Source organism: Mandrillus leucophaeus, unplaced genomic scaffold (assembly GCF_000951045.1).
Source record: "Mandrillus leucophaeus isolate KB7577 unplaced genomic scaffold, Mleu.le_1.0 Scaffold623, whole genome shotgun sequence".
NCBI classification, from domain to species: domain Eukaryota; kingdom Metazoa; phylum Chordata; class Mammalia; order Primates; family Cercopithecidae; genus Mandrillus; species Mandrillus leucophaeus.
Window position 1 is genome coordinate 1273552 of NW_012106731.1, and position 23182 is coordinate 1296733.

Sequence of the window (23182 nt, forward strand, 5' to 3'; positions counted from 1 at the left end):
CAAAAAAAAAAAAAAAAAAGAGGTCCCTGTTGTTGGGGAAATGAGAGTTCAGCTCACTCTTCACATCACAGTGTAATACAGCAGGGCCGGCTCTGGAAGATTATTCAGTGCAGCACTATGCCTAAGAACAGATGAGGAAGCTGAGCCATGGAGAAAGAGGGCCACAAAGTGTTACGGGCGTTTGGTGAATTTTGCTCACTGCACGGACAGTTGTGAGAGCCTCCGAACCCTGTAGTTCAGTCTTTTCCCCACTTTACCACCGTGTGTGAGGCCTCTCTCCCACTTCCTCCACTTACCACCTCTCCAAGATGCCAGCCTCACTGTGGGCTTTCCCTAGAAAGAAGCACTGGTTTCTTTCCATCGTGCCCTGGTTAGTGTTATTTCTCACATTAGGCCTCTGTGTTAGAAATAAAGCTGCGAAACTCCATGTCGTTATACAAAAGGAATACAGTGTCCTATCCTTCATTCTTCTGATAGTTCCTTCAACTCCAGCTGCAGACCCTGCCAAATTCTATCATCCTGAAAAGACAGACCAGTGATCCCAGCACTGTGGGAGGCCAAGGCAGGCAGATCACTTGAGTCCGGGAATTCAAGACCAGCCTTGGCAACCTGGTGAAAGCCCATCTCTACTGAAAAAAAAAAAAAAAGCCAGGCGTGGTGGTGTGTACCCGTAGTCCCAGCTACCCAGGCTGAGGTGGTAGGATTGCTTCAGGCTAGGAAGTGGAGGTTGCAGTGACCTGTGATCGCACCACTGCACTCCAGCCTGGGTGACAGAGTGAGACCCTGTCTTAAAAAAAAACAAAAACAAAAACAAAAACAAAACAAAGACAGTGATGATTATAGCTAACATTTATGGAGCACTTACTATGTGGTAGGCATTGATAATACAGGCACTTGTGTACCCTGTAATAATGAGATAGGGCTCGTTTTAAAGGTGAGGAAACTGAGGCACAGAGAGATTAAGAAAGTGTCCAAGTTCTCATAGCTAACAAATGTCAGGGCAGAGATTCCACCCCAGACTCTAGAGTTTGCAAATCAGATCCCTACACTTTACCTTCAAGGTTATAATCAACTCTTCTTTCTCCTTAAAAAAAAGTTTTCACTTTCATCCTTAATTCCTATGCAGTGAAGCTAATGTAACAAGATGAGGTGCGCTCGTGCGTTCTGTGCATCCTTTTTGTGTCCTTGGCGCCCAGTCACGCAGGTTCTCAGCAAGTGGTGGCAGGACTTGCAGCTGGAGGGACCCGTGTGTGGACCCATATGTTGGGGGTGGGGAGTAAGGTGTATGTGTAAGCATGTGGGGTGTCTGTGTAGGGTGTGTGTGCAGTGTATGTGGCATGTGTGGTGTGCATCTGTGGTGTGTGTGGTGTATATGTGTTGTATGTGTGTGGTCTGTATGTATGTGGGGTGGGGGTGTGTGTGTGCTGTCCTTGGTGCCCCGTCATACAGGTTCTCAGCAAGTGGAGGTAGGACTTGCAGCTGAATAGACTTGTGTGTGTGTGCCTGTGTGCCGTGTGTGTGTGTGTGCTGGTGTGCCCGTGTGCCGTGTGTGTGTGTGTGAGGTGTGCCCGTGTGCCGTGTGTGTGTGTGTGAGGTGTGCCCGTGTGCCGTGTGTGTGTGTGTGAGTGAGGTGTGCCCGTGTGCCGTGTGTGTGTCTGAGGTGTGCCTGTGTGCCGTGTGTGTGTGAGGTGTGCCTGTGTGCCGTGTGTGTGTCTGAGGTGTGCCTGTGTGCCGTGTGTGTGTGAGGTGTACCTGTGTGCCGTGTGTGTGTGAGGTGTACCTGTGTGCCGTGTGTGTGTGAGGTGTGCCTGTGCCGTGTGTATGAGGTGTGCATGTGTCCCGTGTGTGTGTGCTGGTGTGCCTGTGTGCCGTGTGTGTGTGAAGTGTGCCTGTGTGCTGCATGTGTGTGAAGTGTGCCTGTGTGCCATGTGTAGGGTGTGCCTGTGTGCCGTGGCATGAGGTGTGCCTGTGTGCCGTGTGTGTGTGAGGTGTGCATCTGTGGTGTGTGTGAGCATGGTATATGTGAGTGTGGTGTATGTATGTGTGGTACGTGTGAGCTACGGTGTGCATGTGTGGTATATGTGTGTAGTATGTGTGTATGTGTGGTGTGTGTGTGCCTGTGTTACCATTTAAGATGGTAGCAGCTATTGGCATTAAAAAGGACCTGCTATTCTGAGCTCTGGCTGTGACAGTAAGATGTGCCCACAGCAGCTGTTAGCAATCAGAGTGTGTTTCTATCCTATGTGAAATGTGCTGCCACCACGTGTGAAATGGATTTCAAAACGTTGCCGTACTGAAGTACCAAAGTGTGTGAATGGTACACTTTTACTGCAAATTAGAAAGATTCACTTATTGCAGTGATAATGTCACACTCACTCAAGCTATTTTAAGTGACAGAGACACACATTGCCAAACAGTGGATAGCTGATAGCAGTATTTTCAGGACAGTCATAGAATGTCATCGGAAATGTTTGTCTCTGCAGGCAAAAGCAGCACCTTGGACTAGAGGAGCAAAAACTGAAAATGGAAAAGGAAGGACAGTGTTGCGGGCTTCGTTCTGATATCTTTACATGGCTGTTGTGTTCTTACTTCGCCTCCAGTGCATGACTTACATAAAAATAAGTAGCTTCAAGATAAACACACAGGCTATCCATTTCGTTTTCTTGGGAAGAAATGACATTTATGAGGTGTTATAATGTGTGCATTGATGCTCAGATGTCAGACCTTCTTAAAATAAATCTGACAATCTCTTAGCTTGGTCCAGAGCATTTCTTCTCCTTATGTCTCACAACTCCTAAAATCCCCAAGGCTCTGCTGCCTCTTTCTGTATGTCCCTTTCCTAGTAAGAAACAGCCACCAGCTCCTGCTGCTTCCCCTTGGGAAGAGACATAGAAACAACTGTGCTTCAGCTATCCACAAATATTGCTATCCATTCTCAGGCTGAGCTTTTATGTTGTAATTAAGAATGGAAATGTTTCTTTAATCAGCAAGTTTAAAGACCATGCATTTAGAGAAAGAGTCAGAAACAAGTCCTCAGGTTGTCTGGTCATTAGTAGGCCTGGCTGAACTGGTTGTCTTAGAAAAGCATTATAAAAGAGAATTTTTTGAAATACCATTGAGCCACAATTCAGAAATAACATCTGCGATGTATTTGAAAGGCTTAGAACTTGCCATATTTTTTGTTTAGATGTTACTGACCATGTCCTGGAAACTGGAGGTGGAGGAACTAGTTGAATTTCTAGGAGCTGGTCACTAATTCTTCAAGATCTTACAATCTTAAAGTGGTTAATATGAAAACATTTACACTTCCGCTTCTGGCAAGCCTAAATAATTTGCCCGTGATTTTTAATAAAAACTAGACCCTTCCCTCATCTCTCATCCAAAGCTTCATCCTCTTATTAATTCTAAAGACACTTTTTTGAAATGGAAAACAGCACAGAGGTGGAGCAGAGATACAGGCTGTGGGCTCATCCTCTTAACAGTCCTCACCCACTAACATGATCTGTGGACCAAGAAAGTTTTGGTGTCAGGACACCATGTTCCTGTGACTATAAATGTGTTGTCTTCTTAGTGTTCTGGGCTTGCTACAGAGGGATGTAAATGCATTTTCAACGCTGAATGTTACAAGTTATTTCCAATTTACCATGAATCCAGTGTATTTGGTTGGGGAATATTCCTTGAGTGACATCTACTATTCAATGAGCAGTAGCGGATCTTCAGAATGCCATCAAAGTTCATGGAAAGAAATGATGGGTTCCTTTGCCTGGTAAGCTTTTATGACTTAACCTGGATTCTTGTTATTTTGACCCATTTCTGCACATCTTACTTCATGCAGCGGGGTTTTGTGACCGCACAGTTGTGGGGGTCATGGAAATTGTGCAGGTGGAATTAGTAATCAATGGTTGTTAAGAATTTGTGGGGTTATGTGAAATGTGGTGTGAAGTTAAGACAGCTGGAAAGTGGAGTGGTTTTCTCGTGGGCTTAAGTGTGAGAATGTTGGGGGTAACTGGGTAAAGTAAGATTGTTTCATAAAATGCAGTAAGAATAATTCTGATGTTTTTGGTTGAGCAGAAACTAGGTAAGATCACCAGATTTGGTTTGGTTTTAAAGATGTTCTTTTTTGTTGTGAAAAACAGACCTTGAGCAATGAAAGCAAAGAGTTGACCCCACTGCTCTCAGCTGTAAGGAAGATTTCACCTAAACGTAGCGTAATTGTTCCTGTAAAGGAGAAAAAACGGAATTGGTATCTAGAGTGAGGTTGAGCGCAAGAAAAGATTACATGGAGTTCTTTGAGTCAGATGACTTTTTTTGTCTAGTATTATCCAGAATTATGTAAGGGACACCATTGTTGGAAACAACGTTATTAGGAATTTCCCTTGAGCATAGTCTAATCACTTAGCAAACTAAATGGGTTCTCTTTCTTGCTGATATGAAATGACATTTAACCCACCCCGAGAGATTCTAGAGAAAGAGGACTTTTGTTAGATGTTACTGATCCCAGGGTCCTAGAAAATCTTCAAGGACTTTATATTTTAAAATGTAGTTAATTCTAGAATCTTAGAGGGACCTTATGCCAACTGAGAACCATTGGTTAAATGGCCAATTACTTTTATCTTAGCCCCTGATATCACACAACCCCACAAATCCTTAACAACAAATACATCTGCTGTTTACAAAGGCAAAAGTGAGGAAAATCAGAAAAAAAAAAAAAGGATTATATTGCTGATCATGGTGGCATCATTTATTGGGTGAGAACTTATTTAGTATTTGAGCTACTGGATGAGTAGGATGAAGTATTAGGAAGCTTATTCTCCTGCTGTTCAAGTCTTTCACTCAAGGTTTAAATTGGTTACCAGGTAGATACCAAAAAAGGTAAAGAGTCAAATGTCTTAAATTTAAACAGTTTGTGCATTACTATGTGATAGGAGAATTCTAGAGAGAAGTGGATCTAAAAATCAAAGCCACCCACTGTTCTTCTATATGAAAAATCTGTTTCCTCTGTGATTTGACAGAATTTCCCTGTCTAGGGATAAAAGTGCTCATTTGGATTTGGCTTTTAGCAGAGATACATATGCATCAGGGAATGTGAGTCAGTTCTCTAGAAAGCTTAATCTAGTAGGGATGGAAACATATTACAAAGGATTAATATTCAGTTCCCATTGTCAGAACCACCTGCATATTCACAGAAAGCCACATGAGAAGATGTGCCTGGCTTCCTTATTCTTCAGAGATTTCCTGCACACACAGCTCAGCTTTCTCTGAATTCAGATGGGGCATTGTGGCCCAGTATTTTAACTCTTGCACACCTAAGTCTTTAAAAGACTAAAGAAAAATTGTCAAAGTTCCAAAACTTCAATTTTGTCTTATTTTAAATTTAGTTCACAAATGTTTGATCTCTTGATGGTTTGAGGAGTGTGTGTGTGTGTGTGTGTGTGCGCACGCGCACGCCATCTGGCAGGTATACTCAACACTTTTTATTGAAAAATGATTTTTTTAAAAGCCATTAAGTTTTCAGGAGAAATTACAATCCAGTTGAAGTTTTTTAAGAAGTGGTTTATTTAGTAAGGTGAAGAACTTTTTTTAAATGGCTATAATTTGATAGAGTTGTTTGAGTCAGATGTCAACTTAATAATAAGGCTTGGGGTGTCAGAAGGTGACATATATGTTTATTATGTTAACAAGTGGGAATTATGCCATTTCCATGATGCCCCAGCAAGACTGTACAAGCCCTAGCTAGATAAAGCCAGGTCAAGGACTTTGCATAAAGAGGAGACTTGTCCATCTAAGTGCTCTTTTTCTTCTAAGTTGTGAGTAAGATAGTTACATCTGGACCCATGAGTCCCTCGGGAAAGCATCTTGGAAACCAATGATTAAAAAAAATTTAAGTAAGTGTAGCTAGCAGATGAGAATTATGGTACTGTGTAATTTTTATTCTCTTCGTGGCATAGCTGGATATGGGTAATAGGACACAGCGTCGCAATCTTTGCCACGAATGATATGGCAGGCTTCCTGAAGCTTCCCATGTATATACGTTTTTCATCTTCAAAGAGCTTTGTGAGCACTCATTTACCACCACCTGCCTGGGAGGTAAGAATTACTCCCATTTTATAGATGGAAGAAGTGGAGGTGTAAGTGAGTTGCTTGAGGCCACCCAGGGAGTTTAGACTCGGAGGCAGACCTGGAAGGCCCAACTCTATCTCTTAGCTGAATTGACTCCCAGTGCTTTCTTTTTGGTGTTATGTCCCCTTGAGAGCCCCCGATCGGTGATGGCATAAATCTAAACACATCAAATAATCCTGAATAGGAAAGAGACACCAAGTCTGTCTTTTTTGTGGCTGTTTCTGTATCAAAGCCCTGGGAAATCTGGACATAGAGAAGAAGCCATTTAACCCTCCTGAGGCTCATTTTCCATATCTGTAAAATGGTGATGATAATACCTATCTGCCTCCTTTAGGGAAGCTGAAAGCACCAAAATCAAAGCAAGCTAACAGGATCAAAACTTTGAGAACTAGAGAATTCTGCAAAAACTCAGGCATTATTATTGCCAAAAATGACTATGAGACTGCTTACTGAAGGAGTAGGGCTTTCTAATTGGATATCTAATTGTTTTGGTGATGTTCAGCAAGGATGAAATACTGTCATGAAAGAATCCAAAATCAAGAGAAGAAAATAATATACTAGGGAAACATATTAGTGTTATATTTAAAATATACTTAGCAGACCAAGTGACCAAACAGGTTGATCGTTAGTTTGCATAGGATGCAGCTAAAACTCAGCTCTCCTCATCCCTGAGGGCCATTGAACATGCCTGGGCTATGGAACATACCGATACTCTATTCCAAGCCACAGGTCCAGGTCGATGGTCTGTTCCCCTTCCACATGGAGATGTAATGAGAGCTCTCTGCAAACCCTTATGGTGGCCTGGGGCCTCCCATGGCAGAGTGAAGAGAAAGCATGTTACTCCCTGAACTCTCCACTCCTAGCACTATAGAGAAGGGGCACCAACCCTGGAAGGAGGGTTTGAAAAAAGGGAGCTTGTCTGGGTAGACAGATTGAAGAAAGGCTTCCTCTCTCCAGGCTGTTGCAGTCGCTCTGCAGCAAGGCTCACAGCCAGGTGCATTTCGGCCCCTACTTTTGCCCCCTCAGTTAGGCCGCACTGGGCAGAGCACAGCCTGCATGGCCATCTTTAGAAGCCCTGAAATAAGAGGGCCACAAAATTCTAGAAACCTGGTGCTCCTGAAGTCCCGCCAGGAATCAAGGTGAAGACTCTGCAGCTCTCCCCCGACTAACCTTGACACGCAAGCCAGGCCGCCATTCAGGCAGCTGCAGAAGCCTTTAATACCCTGGCAGTTTTAAACAGGGGATAAAATAAAGTGACTAATCCATAAAGGACTCAAGCCATTTTACTGAAAATAAAATCAAATGCCTTAGGGTTTTTCTTTTTAATCTTTATTGATTTTTCTGCTTACAAAAGTAATACATGCTGGTTGTAAAAAATTCAAACATTAGAGAAATATGTAACATAGCAAGTGAGAAGTCCTCCATATTCTCTGCATTCCAGAAAAAAAAACACCGTCAACAGATTTGTGTAAAAGATAGGCTTTTTAAAGCACTAGTTTTTGACCGTTTTTGCAAGACAAACAAAATTGGTTGACATTCATAAGCATGACAGACATGTTCTCATAGGTGTACTCAAGGTTCGCCCACCGGCCGTTTCCTGGCAAGCCAGCAGTAACCCCACCCCATTCAGTCCAATTCAAGAAAATATATGATTGTGCAAGTGAGCTAGAGTGAACGATATTATTGGGGTAACCTTGGGTCCATATTAGTTTAATTTTTATGTGAACAAATAAAAAACTTTAATTTTGTAAAACTTTTATTAGTAACCAATTCCCCGTGACCTCCTGCAACTTATTGCAACATACCACTGTGTTGTAGCAAACAGTTAAGCAGCAATGTTGTGAAGGACTGCTGTGGTAGCTGGTAGGAACTGCCTGTCATATTATTTGGAGGATAAGCAGCTTTTCTCTATCCCCACCTCAGAAAGAGCTTAAAGTCTGGAGGAAAAGAATTTCATTTCACTATAAGGCAGGATTTCTTATCAACAACAACAATAATAACTACTACTATTTATTGAGTGCCAACTCTTTCTAAGAACTATGTGATGGGCATATAGAGCGAATACATATATAAAATGCTCATACAGATATCATATATATGGTACGCATTTATGTATCACATCCTTGAATCTTCAGGTATGAAACTGAGGCTCAGAGAGGTTAAGTAATTTGCCTGGCCTTAAGAACCATCAAACGTTGGCATTGGTCATTTTAGGGTTAAAATTCTAACCAGAATTTTGTGAAACTGAGATCAGTGGCCTAGAAGGTTGATGGTTATTTTTAGTTATAAACTAAGCGGATAACTCCCAGAAAGAGATAGTGACATCAATTCCTGAGTAGTGTGTTAAGTTTAAACAAACTACTTAGGGGATGTCTTTTGAGCCCCGGTTAGTGATTGCTTAACAAGAGTGCAATGATGATGATGACAATGATGACAGTAACAATAAATAGTGATGCCTACCGCATAGGGTATTGGAGGAGTGAGATATAATGCATGACACATTATTGGCACAAATACATGTAGATGTTATTATAAATTAGATTATCATTGAGAGATCACTACTCACAGAATGAAGTACTGCCTCTCATACAATTTTTATTTTATTTTTTTAATTGTTTGGGAGAATGGGCACTGTTCTCTGGACCATGACATCTCCTAAGATACGTCCTGAGGAATAAATGTCATCTTAAGAATGCTAGTGCCCAAGTTCTTGTTCCTTTTATAATTAAAAATTCAAAGCAAACTTTTTATAGAAGTGCAGTGCTAAATGACAGCCTAGCCCCAAGGACCACTTGGTTAATTAGCACCCTTGCATTCCAGGATTTCCTGACGCCCGCTGCCACTTGTTGTCAGCTCCTTGAAACTGCAGAAATTTGCCTCTGCAGGTGTGGAGAGCCTGCTTGAATTACATAGGGTGCATGAGAGAGCAAATTATTTAGGCAATAGAGCTGAAAATGTGGGCAAATTAGAATTTTTCATAGCAAGATTGTTCATTGTGAAGCCAATTCATGATTATATTGCGTATCTTGCTCCAGATATTCCACTACACAATAAACTTCTTTGCTGGGATGAATATGTATGTGGGCTAATTTAATCAATATACTTGTGAACGTTGACAGTAGTGCTGTCTGACAGAACTCATCCTTTGAAATGCTGGCTGAGTTAATGTGTGCAGTATATATATGGGCCAAGATTCATAATTTGTGTTAAAAGAAGGTTTTGAGAAGACACCACACTACCTGGTGGGAAACCAAAAAGCCTACATGATGAAAGGCAAAGGGCAGAGGGATTTTTGTCTTCCTCCTTCTTGTTGGACTGAAAACTCAAATTCACAAAACTAAACTGCCTCCTTTTGAAAAATTTGCAAGGCACTGACTGCATTTTTTTCTCATGGATTAATTTGAATTCTGGAAATTGACTAAAATGGGGGATGGAGAGGGCTTTTGTGCATTGTTGGATTAAATGAAGGGCTGAGCAAGTGCCCTGCTCCCATCTGCAAATGCTCGCTTTCTGGGAATTTCAACACGTGTGATCAGATCACATTCAGAGGGTTTGCTTTTGGAGTAGGGGGATTTTAGTCATTTCCTAAAGAGCATTTGCAACTGAAATTGTCATCTGAGATAAGAGAGCCATGCAGGAGGGAGCCTAGGAGACTAGGTTAACCAATCAGAATACCTCAACTTGCTATCCAGAAACCCTTCTACCACCTTACTGTGAGATTCCCAGTGAAGCTTGTTTCAGTTCATTCTGATTCTTTAGCCCACTGGAACTAAGCACAGACACCATGGGGACAAAGATCTAAGTGAATGCCCCCCCACCCCCCGCTGTTTGGAAATACCAGTCAATCTACAGTGAGTCCATTTATCCTAAGCTTCTTGGCCTCCACAGATCTCATGACTGTCTCCGCTCAAATATCCTCCAGATCTGAAAACCCCTGCAAGCTGAAGCCTGACTCAGGCCATCAGTCCTGTGTCACAGTGGCACCAAACTCTGGGGTCTGTAGTACAACTGCTCCCCACCCGCACCTACCGTCACAGCCACTGGGCCATGAGCCATTCCAAAGATGGAAGTGCTGGGGCCAGCATGGTACTCCCAAGGCCACTCCCATCATGAGCAGTCCTCCACACCAGACAGGCATCTTGGTCACAGCCTTAAACATCGTTACTTCACTTCTCAGTAGTAATCCACTGTGAGTCCAGGCCAACTGGACAGGAATACTGCATATCATTTTCAGTTTGTCCAGATGCAGTTCTACTCAGTGTTCTCAATATGCCCTGCCCAGGGCCTTCATATTCTTATAGAGGACTAAGTAGACATGCTTGATCTCCCCCATTGTTAAGATGGAATGAAGATAACTCTTAAAAGGCCCAAGTTTAGCATCAGGTAGTTTTGATGCTGACTTAAATGCTAGGACCTAAAGAGGTTTGTTCATCCCTAATTTCTGTCATTACACCTTGAGGTGAGACATGGGGAGAAGCAGATCCAAGTAGGTCTTCATTTCATGTATAAATTCTGTTTAATGGGTGGTTCAAGGACTTTATGTTGCCTAATTATTATATTCCTAAGAATCAAGGTAGGGAGGCTGGTTCTTATTCTAGCCTACTCAATTCATGTAGGGAAGAGCAGGCAATAACTCAGCTGATAACACCTTTCACGATTTCTCTACTTCCACTTGCCTTTTGTGCGTCTCTGCAAAATGTTAGGCATAAGTCGCTTTCTCTAGAGTTGCAGATCTGTGGCACAAACCTTTGCCTTGACTATATTAAACATATCGGAGGGACTGTGAAGTATGAGACATTATTAGATTTCATATTTCATAAAGAATTTTTCTTGAAGAAATCAAGCCAAGTGTTAACATGTGGCACACTTGCAAATGACAATTTTTGTTGAATGCAACCTTAAACATATTAAGTTGCTTAACTCAAACTATACCTATTAGTGTCCACAGTCACCATTATTGGGGTACTAGAAAGCCTCCAGAGTATAGAAAATACACTGGATGTGAGATTTGGAACAATCTTTAAATTTGGACAGGAAAGAAACTCAGTATGCAAGCACTAAAAAAAAATGATGGATAGCTTTTAGAATAGCTTGCACTCCCTAAGTCACCACAGTACTTGTATTAGGCCCTGAGAAAGGGAGTTAGCAGTACACATGGTTTATAATGAGGTTAAATCCGATAGTTTCATGTGTGCTGTAAGTACTGAACACAACATCACCCCAAATCCAAAGTAAGTGGTTGTGGAATTATCCCAGGATATGGGATTACATTAGAAGAAAGAGTGGGCTGTGTGTCTCTGTGTGGTACTTACACTGTGTGACATATTCTTTGGACAAAGAAATTACTGTGTATAAGGTCTGGGGCTAGGTAAGGGCTGTATAAAAATGAAACCGACTTGGGCACTTGCAACTGTGTTTCTGTGTGTAACTCAGTAGATAATCTAACATGATACCCAGTAGTGAAAACCATAGAAAATGAATTTAGCGTCATGACACATTCCAGGTAAACTGGTGACTCTTCCCATTCTGTCTATACAGCTCAGCATTGGTCTTTATTTGACATCTAAATTCTATTTAATAGTTTATCTAAGGATTTTCTTTTGCCTAATTATTCCTTATTTTTTATCCTTAATTATGCTCTTTTTAACTTTGAGATATAATGTGTGTGCTCAGAAATGTGCTTTGCCTTATTTGAGAACTTTGGTGTGATACATTTTATTTGCTAGTCTTCTAGCATGAGGCATCTTTAAGTAATCAGTTGGGTAGACACACATGCCCTCTGTACCACGAACTAAATTTCCAACGTAAAGAACTCAGAAGCAATACATCCTATTTGTCAGGATTCATCATTATTAAATTCAAACAGGATATTAACTCTGTGGTTGAAAGGTTCTGATTGTACACAAATGGACTAATTTTTAACACATGGCAACTGCGTTAATTTTTTAAAAGATAAGTAAGGAATTCTTACCATCATATATAACTTACTAATATTTTGAATGGAATCATTTTCCTAACTAGAGCTGACTTTTTGGAGTGTATTTTTCTCTAGCAGTCAAGCTATAAAGCTCAGCCAAGACAGATTTATGACCTTTTAAAAATAATGATAGAAAATGAGATTGGAGGAAACATTTCAGTATCTGCTTTGCTCTGAGGCCTAAACTGCGAACTCTCCAGTTCTTGAAGGCTTTGAAATGCTGATTCCAGTCTTCTTGTGGGTTCTTAAACACCTTCTCAAATGACCCATTTTAATAACCCGAAAGCTATTATATAACGAGCAGCCATAATTTAGTCCAGGGCTCTAGGGGGACCCTCACAGTTCAGCAATGAATAGTTAATGCAGTATAATGTTTAGCAGGTTATTAGTTTTCACTATACAAATGCTGATCAGGGAACGCTTTTATAAGGTGTTTAAAAGAAAATGTAATTAACTGGTTGCGTGCTTCTGTTGCAGCTCAAATTGAAATTATTCCATGCAAGATCTGTGGAGACAAATCATCAGGAATCCATTATGGTGTCATTACATGTGAAGGCTGCAAGGTAAGCCTTTTTAATTGTTGTTGTTTCTATTAATGTTAAAGTGTATCTTCGTGATTTTTATGCCTCCACTTATGTCTTAAAATTCAACTCCTTAGAATTTTGAGTGATAAGAAATGACAGGACAGAAGAAATATTTTGGTGTTAAATTACACTTAAGGAAGTTATATATATTTTTACTCCTTCCTTCAAAATAATAGACTACAAAAAGGTAGTTGAGCATTGCTTGTCACTTTCAACCCTAGAGTTGAACTGATGAGCAATCTCTGTGGTAACCTTTTTTTAAAAAGAGCTAACTCCAGACTTCTACAATGTCCCTGTCATAAGCTTATAAAAAGAGATCTCCAGTAAGTTTAATTGGAATGTCATTGAGTCTTATTGTTAGCACACATATGTTAACACATCTGGCAAAACTGTGGGAAAGCTATCAGGAAGACCTGAGTTCTAGTCCTACTGCCTCCACTCGTCCATATTGTTTTAAGTGTGTCTTCATCTCTTTGTGACTCACTTGCGTCATTTTTAAAGTGGGTATAACACCTGATCTTCCTACTGTTTAGGACTATTCCAAGAATAGAAGAAGAATCTGTACATAAAAAAGTCCTTACAAATGGAAAAGTGCTATTTAACTCCAAATATTATCAGTATTATTTCTGCTATGACTATTTTTACTATTTCTGACCTTGATCATGGGGCAATGTGTACAGCACAGGCATAATGTGCAAATGGGAAATAGAGATGTTTATCCCAATAATTCAAGACCCCCCAAGCCCAGATTACCTCTATTATTCAAATCTCAATTTATTAAGATTTAAATCCTCATGCTTATATTGGAAGGGCCTTGAGACAGCTTACAGGATAAAACAGTGCAAAATAAACAGGAGAGAAGCTATTTAAACATTCAGGAGGCCTTTGAGACAGCCGATTGCTACAACCAGGCCTGAATCAGCCCTAAGGCTTTTTGAGGCTGAGTCAAAAAATAAAATCCACAAATTGGGTTAGCTTTCCTTTCATTAAATTAGAAAATACAATGTTGTAAAATACCTATAGACACAAATGACTACTGAGAGACTTCAAGGAAATTAACCTCATAATTTCCTTAATTCTTCATTTTACTGTTAGTCATGGTAACATCTGCTAATTTGTACATGTACAGATGCTTCATGTTGATCCCATCTTAGCAAAGCTTGAGATTTCTGCATACTACAGAACCATCTATGCCCTTTACTTCCAAAATCTGCCCTCCCTCAAAATTAGGTGACTAAATAAATAAATTAAGCAAAATGAGAGGCCAGGCATAGTGGTGTGTCCCTGTAGTCCCAGCTACTCAGGGAAGACTGATGCAGGTTTATCACTTGAGTCCAGGAGTTCAAGGTTACAGTGAGCTATGATCACACCACTGGACTCCAGCCTGGGCAATGGAGTGAGACCCTCTCTCCAAAAAAGTAAATAAAAATAATGAAAAACAAAACAAAATGAAATAATCTGTCTGGCCTATGCCGTCCCAGGTTATAAGGTGAGAGTGAGCGGCCCGTGGCCACTGTCATCGCATTGATTTTTGGAGCTGGTTTGGCTGACGTGGCCCGGTAGCCATTGCCTTTCACCCTCACCCTGTCTGTGTTCTGCCTCCCAAATCTGTGTCCCTGGTAGACATGCCATGGCCTTTCTCAATAGAGGGTTTACAGACTGCAGTGCTTGCCTGCTGGGAGTTGCGGTGCTTTTTGTGCATTGCATATCACCTGGGTGTCTTCTTAAACGGACAGGGTTCTAGGCAGCATCCCGGATACCAGTTCGCTACTTGTCCCTTCATTCTGCCCAAAAAACTGATCACTTCCTCTGGGTCTGTCAGTAAGGCAAGTGATTATCTAGTAATTGATGGAAGTGATTATCAAGGAATCGAGTCTGGGAAAAGGACAAGGTAGGGGTAGGGGCTACTTCATATAAAATACCCCAACAATTTGGAAGATTAATTAACAACATGCTATTGAGTAAAACCTAAGCTGACTGAGTACCACTGTTCACATAGGCAAAAACAATGTGAATTTTCTTTTTACCCTTAATATTTATGATGACAAAAATAAAAGCAATAAGAAAACAAAAGGTATCCATTATTCCAAAGTTGTCATTTTTCTAGATTCCCTTCCAGATCTTGTCCGCAGACCTCTTCAGTGCCAAAGTGATTTTCAGTTATCTGTGGCTCTGTTCCTCTGCTCTGTTGACTTTATCCAACGAAAACCACAAAACAAATAAAACATAATTTTGTTAACAGATTGGGCCTATGCCTAGCCAGGGACTTGAACAATGTTATATGTTTATATTTGATACATATGCTATTTGTTCTCCATTATAATTTCCCTCTGCTATAACACTTTTATTCCTAATTATAAAAATAGAAGTCAGACTTCTATTTTTGCCATTTTATGTTAATTATTTATCATGTTCTAACCAGGTAAAGGTGTTTCTATCATGATCAATTGTAAATAATTTGCTGTGATAGTGTAATTAAACATAAGAAAAATTTCACATTAGACATATCAAATAGATACCTAATGAGAGAAAAAAGGTGATCAGTCATCTTCTGAGCTAATCATTTTGTGAATGTATTTTAAACTGCATTTTTAAATTAACAACCTGAAACCGTAAGAAATTAGAGGACCTGTTTAATTGCTGAAATAATGATTTTGGCACATAGTTGCTAAGCATTGCACATGAACAGCAAAAATGGTAGAAGCTTTGGTAGCTTTTTCTGTCGTTTCTGGCTGTTCCTGGCTCATCTTCTCCCCATCCCCTTTGCTGTCTGTAGAGAGACAGCAGGTGCCATGCTTCTGCTCTGACTCTGGAACCAGACTGCCCAAGTTCAAATCCCAGCACTGCTATTTACCAGCTTGAGCACCTATACCACCGCTCTGTGCCTCAGTTCCCCCATCTGTAAAATGAGGACTGTAATTTTAATAACTTCATAGGGTTGTCATATGCATTTAAGGAAAATACCTGAAAGAATGCCAGATGCATCAAAGCACTTACTAAGTGTTAGCTGTTGTTATCACTGTTACTACTAGGCAGACTTCTTGGTGGCTTGGTAATGCTGCTCTGTATAGTCAGATATTATTTCTGGGACATCTATGGGTGTAGTCTTGATTGTTGTGACCATTTGCAATATGTTACGTAGAATCTGTCAATAAAAAAGAATACTAAGAGCACTCCCTTGGGCCCAAGCACTATGTAAGCACTGTAAGGGATCCAAAGGGAAGACCGAATCTTTCCCTCAAGCAGTTTATGGTCTAGTTGTAGAGATGAGGCCTGTGTAGGGAAAGCTAAATAGCAATGCAAGAACTAACTATAGCGTAAGGCCACAATCTATGATATACATAAGAAGCACATATAAGCACATATAGGCTGGGCACAGTGGCTCACACCTGTAGTCCCAGCACTTTGGGAGGCTCAGGTGGGAGGAATATGTGAGCACAGGAGTTCAAGACCAGCCTGAGCAATACAGCAAGACTCCGTCTCAACAAAAAAATTAAAAATAAAAAAAATTGACCAGGCATGGTGGTGTTTGCCTGAAGTCCCAACTACTCGGAAGTCTGAAGCAGGAGGATTGCTTAAGCCCAGGAGTTCAAGGCCACAGTGAGCTATGATGGCGCCACTGCATTCCGGCCTGGCAACAGAGCAAGACCCCTGTCTCAAAAAAAAGAAAAAAGAAACACATATCCACTAGGCAGCATACCTCGGTAGTCTAGAGGAGAGTTGGCCTAGCAAGGTTTCACTGAGGAGGAACCAGCCGTGGGCTGGAGCTGAGGAAGGATTTTCCCAGAGAAGGTGGCTGGGAGGGCATTCTGTGCTGAGGAAGTTGGGAGAACAAGGAGTGGCAGAGGCAAAAGCCCAGAACTAGGGCAGTCTTGGTGGTATTAAGGGGACAGCACATAACTCAGTTTGATTGAAGCACAGGGTCACTTTCTGTGGCTAGTGGAAGATGAGGGTAGACAAGCACACCATCCTCAAATTTTTAAGGACTCCATTATGCCAAGGTTTTAATTATAAACGTATTTCACTTGTTCTCTTGAAAGAATCAGGGAACAATGTATTGGCACTGCTTCAGCCTGAATATTGCATTTCCGAAGAACATATGTTAGAATCCAGGCCTGCAAGGTTTTTAGTTCTGTTCCTAGAGACATTTCTGAGCTCTTGGAAAAGAATTTAGTTTCAGCCTTGGGTGAGCATGATGAGGGGGCATAACGTGCACTGGGGCAGGCCTGCCAGGGAGGAGGGGCAGGTCGTGCCCCATGCCAGCAGAGGAAAAGGCCATAGTAACACTAGAGGCTGTAGATGTTAAAGTTCAATCTTCAAAGTGAATAAAAATATGAAGTGTTAGGAGGAAAATAATCATTGGTTAAGGTTTGCTTTTGAGAAATCATCTTGTTTGCCATTCAACTTCTGTTCCTAATTTCATCATGAGATACAGTGGTTGCTCAGATGATGAGGATGAACATTTGATCTCAAGACACACATACACAGACACGCACATACATTTTTTAATCCATATCCTTTTAGACATTTTGGCTATACAATTTTAACTGCAAGTTTTTTTAATGATAATGCACAGTCCAGTATTGGGGTTCGTGAATTGGTTTCTGATTACATTTAAATCCTTTTCCTCTTGATAAGACTAAGAATAAAGTGGCATTCATTTGTCCAATATACAGTCATCAGTCAATACATTTAAGATGATGTCTTATTCAAAGCTTCCTCTTCTACCCAGTAAAGATAATTTGAGATAATGTCTCTGCATTAACAAATATATTTTGTTAAACAATAAAAAAGCCTTTCAAAAATATCTAGAGTGTATAAGTGACACCTTCCCCCACTGAAGCAGTTAAAGCCATTTCTGGAGCTTTTTATGTTTAGGTTAAAAAGCAGCTTTTATGAATGTTCCTTTTAGGCCCAAATTGTCTTTTAGAGGATTCTAATATTTTTATCTCGGTTGTGAAATGTCGCTAGCCGTGAACTAATTCTGTCCACTTTTCACCATTGATACATTCATGCTCAACATTTTTATTTCAACACTTTTTAATACGTGGCCCCAGTATTAGAGCTAGGCATTTAAAATGAAAATTCGACTTGGGGAAGGACAAGCTGTTATTGCATCCTTACGACGCCTGAGTTTCGGTTCAGTTATACACAGGTGGTAAGCGAAAATTGTTGTTTAGCTAAATCTTCCAGTCCTGTGATGAAATGTGCAAGTGGCAGGGTTATGTTAAACCCCAATTTGCATCACGATGATTCAGATTTTTTTTTATTTGTTTGTTTAGATCTTAATCATGTCTCAGTAACTGCTGCCCTTCCTCAGCTCACAGAAAACCCCGGGCTCGAGGCCATGTTGTAGATGGGGCCCTGACACAGCACCTGGCTTGGGGCAGGTCCCACGTGTGTGCTAGGGAATAACCATTGCTGAATGTCTTCACTTGGATTGGATCTGAGTATGGCAAAGCACAGTCAAAAGCAGACATCGACACTTACCAAATACAACACGTGTGCCGCTTTAATCAGAGACCACTTGCGCATACAATTCTGCAGGCAGGCCAGGCACTATTGAACAAAAACGTAGCTCAGGAAATCTGAATTTCTGTGATTTATTGCTGCCACATGTATGAGTGTAGGGCTGGACCAGCTAACTTTTGTGAATGAGGCTGCCTACCCTTTCTAAAGAACAACTTTTTTTCCTCATATGCGTCTTTGAGCACTTTTATTTCTGCCCCCCACCCAACTTTAATTTTATAATTTCATCTGCTTGATTTTAATACATGCGTGACCTGTGTTTACCCCTCAATGAAATGAAGTTATCCTCTTTTTCCCCCCCAGCCAGAGAGTTAACTTTTGTCCCACGTTGATCCAAAGATATTTCTTCCTTCTCACCCCCATGCTTCTGAACATTCTCAACAGGAAGTTGCCAAGATAAATAAAATTGTAACATAGTACATGCTTTCACATAGAAGATTCTCCGCTATTCTTATCTCCATTTTTCTTAGTCTCAGACATAAAATGAAAGGTGGACATACACCCACCTCAGCAGTCCCCCAAGTTCCCAATTTTTAGTTGTATTGGAAAATACAATAATTTGGGCAGGCAGATGAGCATTCATAATAAATCACAGAGTTATGAAGAAATCTTGGTTGTCAAAAGCAAGTGTGTAGCCGTTCCAAAGCGTCTGCCATTAGAATTCAGCAAGGCAGCTGTCAGCTGTTTTCTTGTAATTAAACAGCCAATGAGCAGCTAATTAAGACATATGTGTATACAGAAGTGGAAGTGGGTATGTTAATGAACTGTAGGAATCAATTCATTAAGTGAAAATTGTCAAAAGACCAAACATCAGATCAGCATTTCAGCCTGTGTTTCACTGAGAAAGAGCCCCACGCAGGAGGGGACAACTCAGAATCAGACCCCCGTTCACCTTCCCAGCCATACCTACAGGGCAGCGTCCAACCAGTCCATACTCTTAGACAAAACTATTAAAAACTCCAGTAGGAAGTGCCAGGCATATTTCCAGGCTTTTAAAATATATCTAACAAATGAGTGCTTTCCTACCTGTATGGAAACCTGGTATTTGATACCCTATAAAATGCCGTCTCCCTCATCCGAACCGTTGCAGGGAACTTGGGCTACAGAAATGAAAAGTGGTTTTTTGCTTGTTTGTTTTGTTGTTTGCTCATCTTTTGTTGTTGTTGTTATTCAGTCGGCCCTACATGTTTGTCTTGGTGCTTTTTAGGTGGTATATTAAGAAGTCTATGGCCTTTGGAATAAGATGCACCTAGGATTCAGGAATTCAAATCCTGGGCCTTCCCCTCACCTGCTCTGTGACTTTGGGCATATGGCTTAACCTCTCTTAACTTTCTCATTTGTAAAGCAGAGATACATATCCCTACTTTGCAGTTGTAGGCTGCTGTGGATTGCAAATAATGATGGCAAAGTGTCCGACATGGTGCCTAGTGGGGAGTAGGTGCTCAGCATATCGTCACCACTGTTTTTATCACTGCCACCGTTTTTTCCTCTAGTTGTTCATTCAACAAGTATTTGTGACTTCTCTAAGTATTGCGTTAGCTACTGGAAACAAAGAAACAAGGCAGTCAGTCCCTGGAAAAGGTAGACATTAATAATACAACAAGGTAAGGGCTAGGAGGGGGATAAATTCAGGACTCTTAAGGGTACACATGGGAGGGGCCCCTCAACCAGCTTTGGGAGGGCCAAGGTCAGAGAAGGTTCCCAGAACAAGTGAATGTCTTCTCAGTGAATCCTGAAGGGAAGGAGAGAGTTTCTTTGGGGAACTGTGAACACAGCAGTTTAGGCTTGGTCATTGTATGACTTTGAGAAGAGCTGCCTGGACGTGTGGTCATTGTCTGGTCATCAGCAGGGAGCCATTAAGGGCTCATAAGCAGAGAAGTGACTTGATGAGTGTGGTGTTTTAGGAAGATATCTTTAGTAACTGTGAAATGGATTGGAGGGAATGAGAATGGAAGCAGGGGTCCCAATTAGGAGGCTGTATAACAACCAACTCAAGAAGTGAAAGACATGGAAACTTAAGAAAACTGCAGTAAAGTTGGAGACAAGTAGATGGATCTGAGAAACAGGAAGGTGCCAAGAAGCAGGCGAATTTGGTGACGCTTGGATATGGATGGGGAGGAGGCAGAGATTAAGGCAGTGAAGCCCATCTTTCTGCCTTGAGTAACTGAGGGTAAGATAATCCATGTCACTGAGCAAGAAAACACTGGAGAGGACAGCTGGGAAACAGGCTGTGGGTCAAGATATATTCTCTTCTAGATCGGGTGCAATGGCTCATGCCTGTAATCCCAGCACTGTGGGAGGCCTAGGCAGGAGGATCACTTAAAGCCAGGAGTTTAAGACCAGTCTGGGCAACAAAGCGAGACCCTGTCTCCTCTACAAAAAAATTTAGAAATTAGCTAGGCATGATAGCATACAACGGTGGTCCCAGCTACTGAGAAGGCTGAGGTGGGAGGATTACTTGAGCCCAGGAAGTCGAGGCTGCAGTGAGCTGTGATAGCAGCACTGTACTCCAGCCTGAGTGACAGAGACCCTGTCTCTAAATATATATATTCTGTTCCAGAAACAAACAAAAAAAAACTCAGCTAAAGTGTTTAGAACTTATGTAGGTAAGGGGAAAGTCAGTGGGGGCTCTAGAAGGCCAAACCACAACTTTGGGTGAATGCCTATCCAAAGTGGGGAGAATATATTCAAACAACTTGACGGGGAGCTGGTGACACAGCGAGGATGAGGCTCAGGCCAGGTAAGCCTCATGCTGGTAAGCTGTGAACAACTGGCTCTCAGGAAAGCAAAATGTGTCTATCTGTATGTAGATAACTTTGGTATCTATCTCACTGATGTAATTTCACGTAATTTTCAAACAATAATAAAATGTACAATATTCTTTATTTTAAATTTCATATAGACAAATAATTCTCACTGAATGCTCTCATGAATTTTGCTGAACTCTTACCTCTATCCCCATGGTTACAGTTGAGGAAAGACTAGTTCCAACATGAATGTTGTTATTTTGTTTACATTAATGAATAAGAGAGTGAAACAACAAAGACATTTTGGAGCTTCATTCATTCGCCAATGATGACATGAATAACCTCCTTGCTGACTCAGTTAATCGTTTACAAATACTAGAAGAACATTTCTTCCGCTTTTTGTGTTACTCACAGTGGGATCACTAGATATGATGTACTGTTAAGTTTAATCTGCATTATTGTAATTTTCATCAGTTTTGTTTGTTTGTTTGTTTTGAGACAGAGTCTCACCCTGTCGCCCAGGCTGGAGTGCAGTGGTGTGATCTCAGCTCACTGCAACCTCTGCCTCCTAGGTTCAAGCAATTCTCCTGCCTCAGCCTCCTGAGTAGCTGGGATTACAGGCACCTGCCACCAAGCCCGGCTAATTTTTGTATTTTTAGTAGAGACAGGCTTTCACCAAGTTGGTCAGGCTGGTCTCGAACTCCTGACCTCATGATCTGCCCACCTTGGCCTCCCAAAGTGCTGGGATTACAGATGTGAGCCACCATACCCAGTCTTTTTTTTTTTTTTTTTTTTTTTTTTTTTAACCCTCTTTTTTTTTTTTTTTTCCCCTCTTTTTTTTTTTTTTTTTTTTTTTTTTTTTTAAGAGACAGGGTCTCACTCTGTTGCCCAGGCCGGAATGCAGTGGTACACTCTTAGCTCACTGCACCCTCAAACTCCTGGGCTCCAACAATCTTCCCACCTCACCTTCCCAAGTAGCTGGGACTACAAACACATGCCACTACACCTGGCTAATTGTTTTATTTCCTGTAGAGGCAGGGTCTGTGTTGCCCAGGCTGGTCTCAAACACTTGGCTTCAAGTGATCCTCCTGCCTCAGCCTCCCAAAGTATTGGGATTACAGGCATGAGCCACTGCATTCGGCCATCACTGTTTAAATCTAGACAGTAAGCAAAATAATAAATCAAACCCTTATTTGTAGCATTTGCCAATTTCTGTGGTGTAAATAATCCCACCAATGGCCATTTTCAGGCCACCCGACCTGCTCTTTCACAGAATGCAGAGTAGGGAAGGGATGCAGAGCATGGTATAGTATTTCTACCTTCAGATATAAGGATAATTGATATAGATAACCTGAAGAACACTGATAATAGTAAAATAATCGTTAAAAAGTGGTTACTTTTTTATGTCAGGAATGTGTCAGTTAATGTGTAATAACAGATTTAATAACTAGCCTTAACAACAAAATTCCTGAAATTATAGCACTCAGCTCTTGCAACAGTATGAGCCTTCTTCTGAACACCATGGCCTCCATCCCAGTTTGCAAGCTCCCATCTGGGGGGGGTCAGTGAAAAATTCATAGTGTGCAGTCATTTTTTTTAAAAGAAAAAGTATTAGGGAATAGAATTTCCAGAGAAGGTAAGGCACGTATCAGAAACAAGTGTCAGCGTGAGGCGTTTTGAAAAGCTAGGTGAAATAAGGGAGGAAACACTGGAGAGATGTCTTTGAGACAGTAAGAATTGAAACAAAAGGTGGATATGCAGGGACTCTATGTCAGGAAATCAAGAATGTGTGACACTGTTGTTTGTCCCACACTGAAGAAGATACACTTAAATGAGAGGGCACTGGACTTAAAATGAGGACAAGAGATTGAGTCCAGCACTGACCCTTACCAGCCACAGGACCTTGGACAAGTCATTTAACATTCTAAGCTTCATTTTTGTTTTTGGCAAATCAGAAAACTAGAATCAATCTCTGGTTCTTAACAAGAGGAAGTCAAAGTCTTCAGGGAGCTTTTTAAAAATATGTACTATAAAAATGACAATTTTGGCCGGGTGTGGTGGCTCACGCCTGCAAATCCCAGCACTTGGGGAGGCTGAGGCGGGCGAATCATGGGGTCAAGAGATCGAGACCATCCCGGCCAACATGGTGAAACCCTGTCTCTACTAAAAATACAAAAATTAGCTGGGCGTGGTGGTGCACGCCTGTAGTTCCTGCTACTCAGGAG

At 41.2% G+C, this 23182-nt stretch overlaps 1 protein-coding gene and 1 long non-coding RNA gene across 4 annotated transcripts in view; one reads left to right on the top strand and one right to left on the bottom strand.

The window, feature by feature from the left end:
• The window catches only part of RORA (RAR-related orphan receptor A), a 150318-nt gene that overhangs the window by 93050 nt on the left and 34086 nt on the right, over positions 1-23182 (top strand). For all 3 annotated transcript variants that reach the window (XM_012000271.1, XM_012000270.1, XM_012000273.1), the window contains one exon: positions 12575-12660. In XM_012000271.1, coding sequence (XP_011855661.1) covers positions 12575-12660 — 86 coding nt within the window. The remainder of the gene's footprint in view (positions 1-12574; positions 12661-23182) is intronic.
• LOC105554036 overlaps positions 14497-23182 on the bottom strand; it is a 58667-nt gene continuing 49981 nt past the window's right edge. Inside the window, exons 4-5 of the long non-coding RNA XR_001008265.1 lie at positions 15679-15826; positions 14497-14873 (exon numbers count right to left, since the gene is read on the bottom strand). This is a non-coding gene — a long non-coding RNA (uncharacterized LOC105554036). The remainder of the gene's footprint in view (positions 14874-15678; positions 15827-23182) is intronic.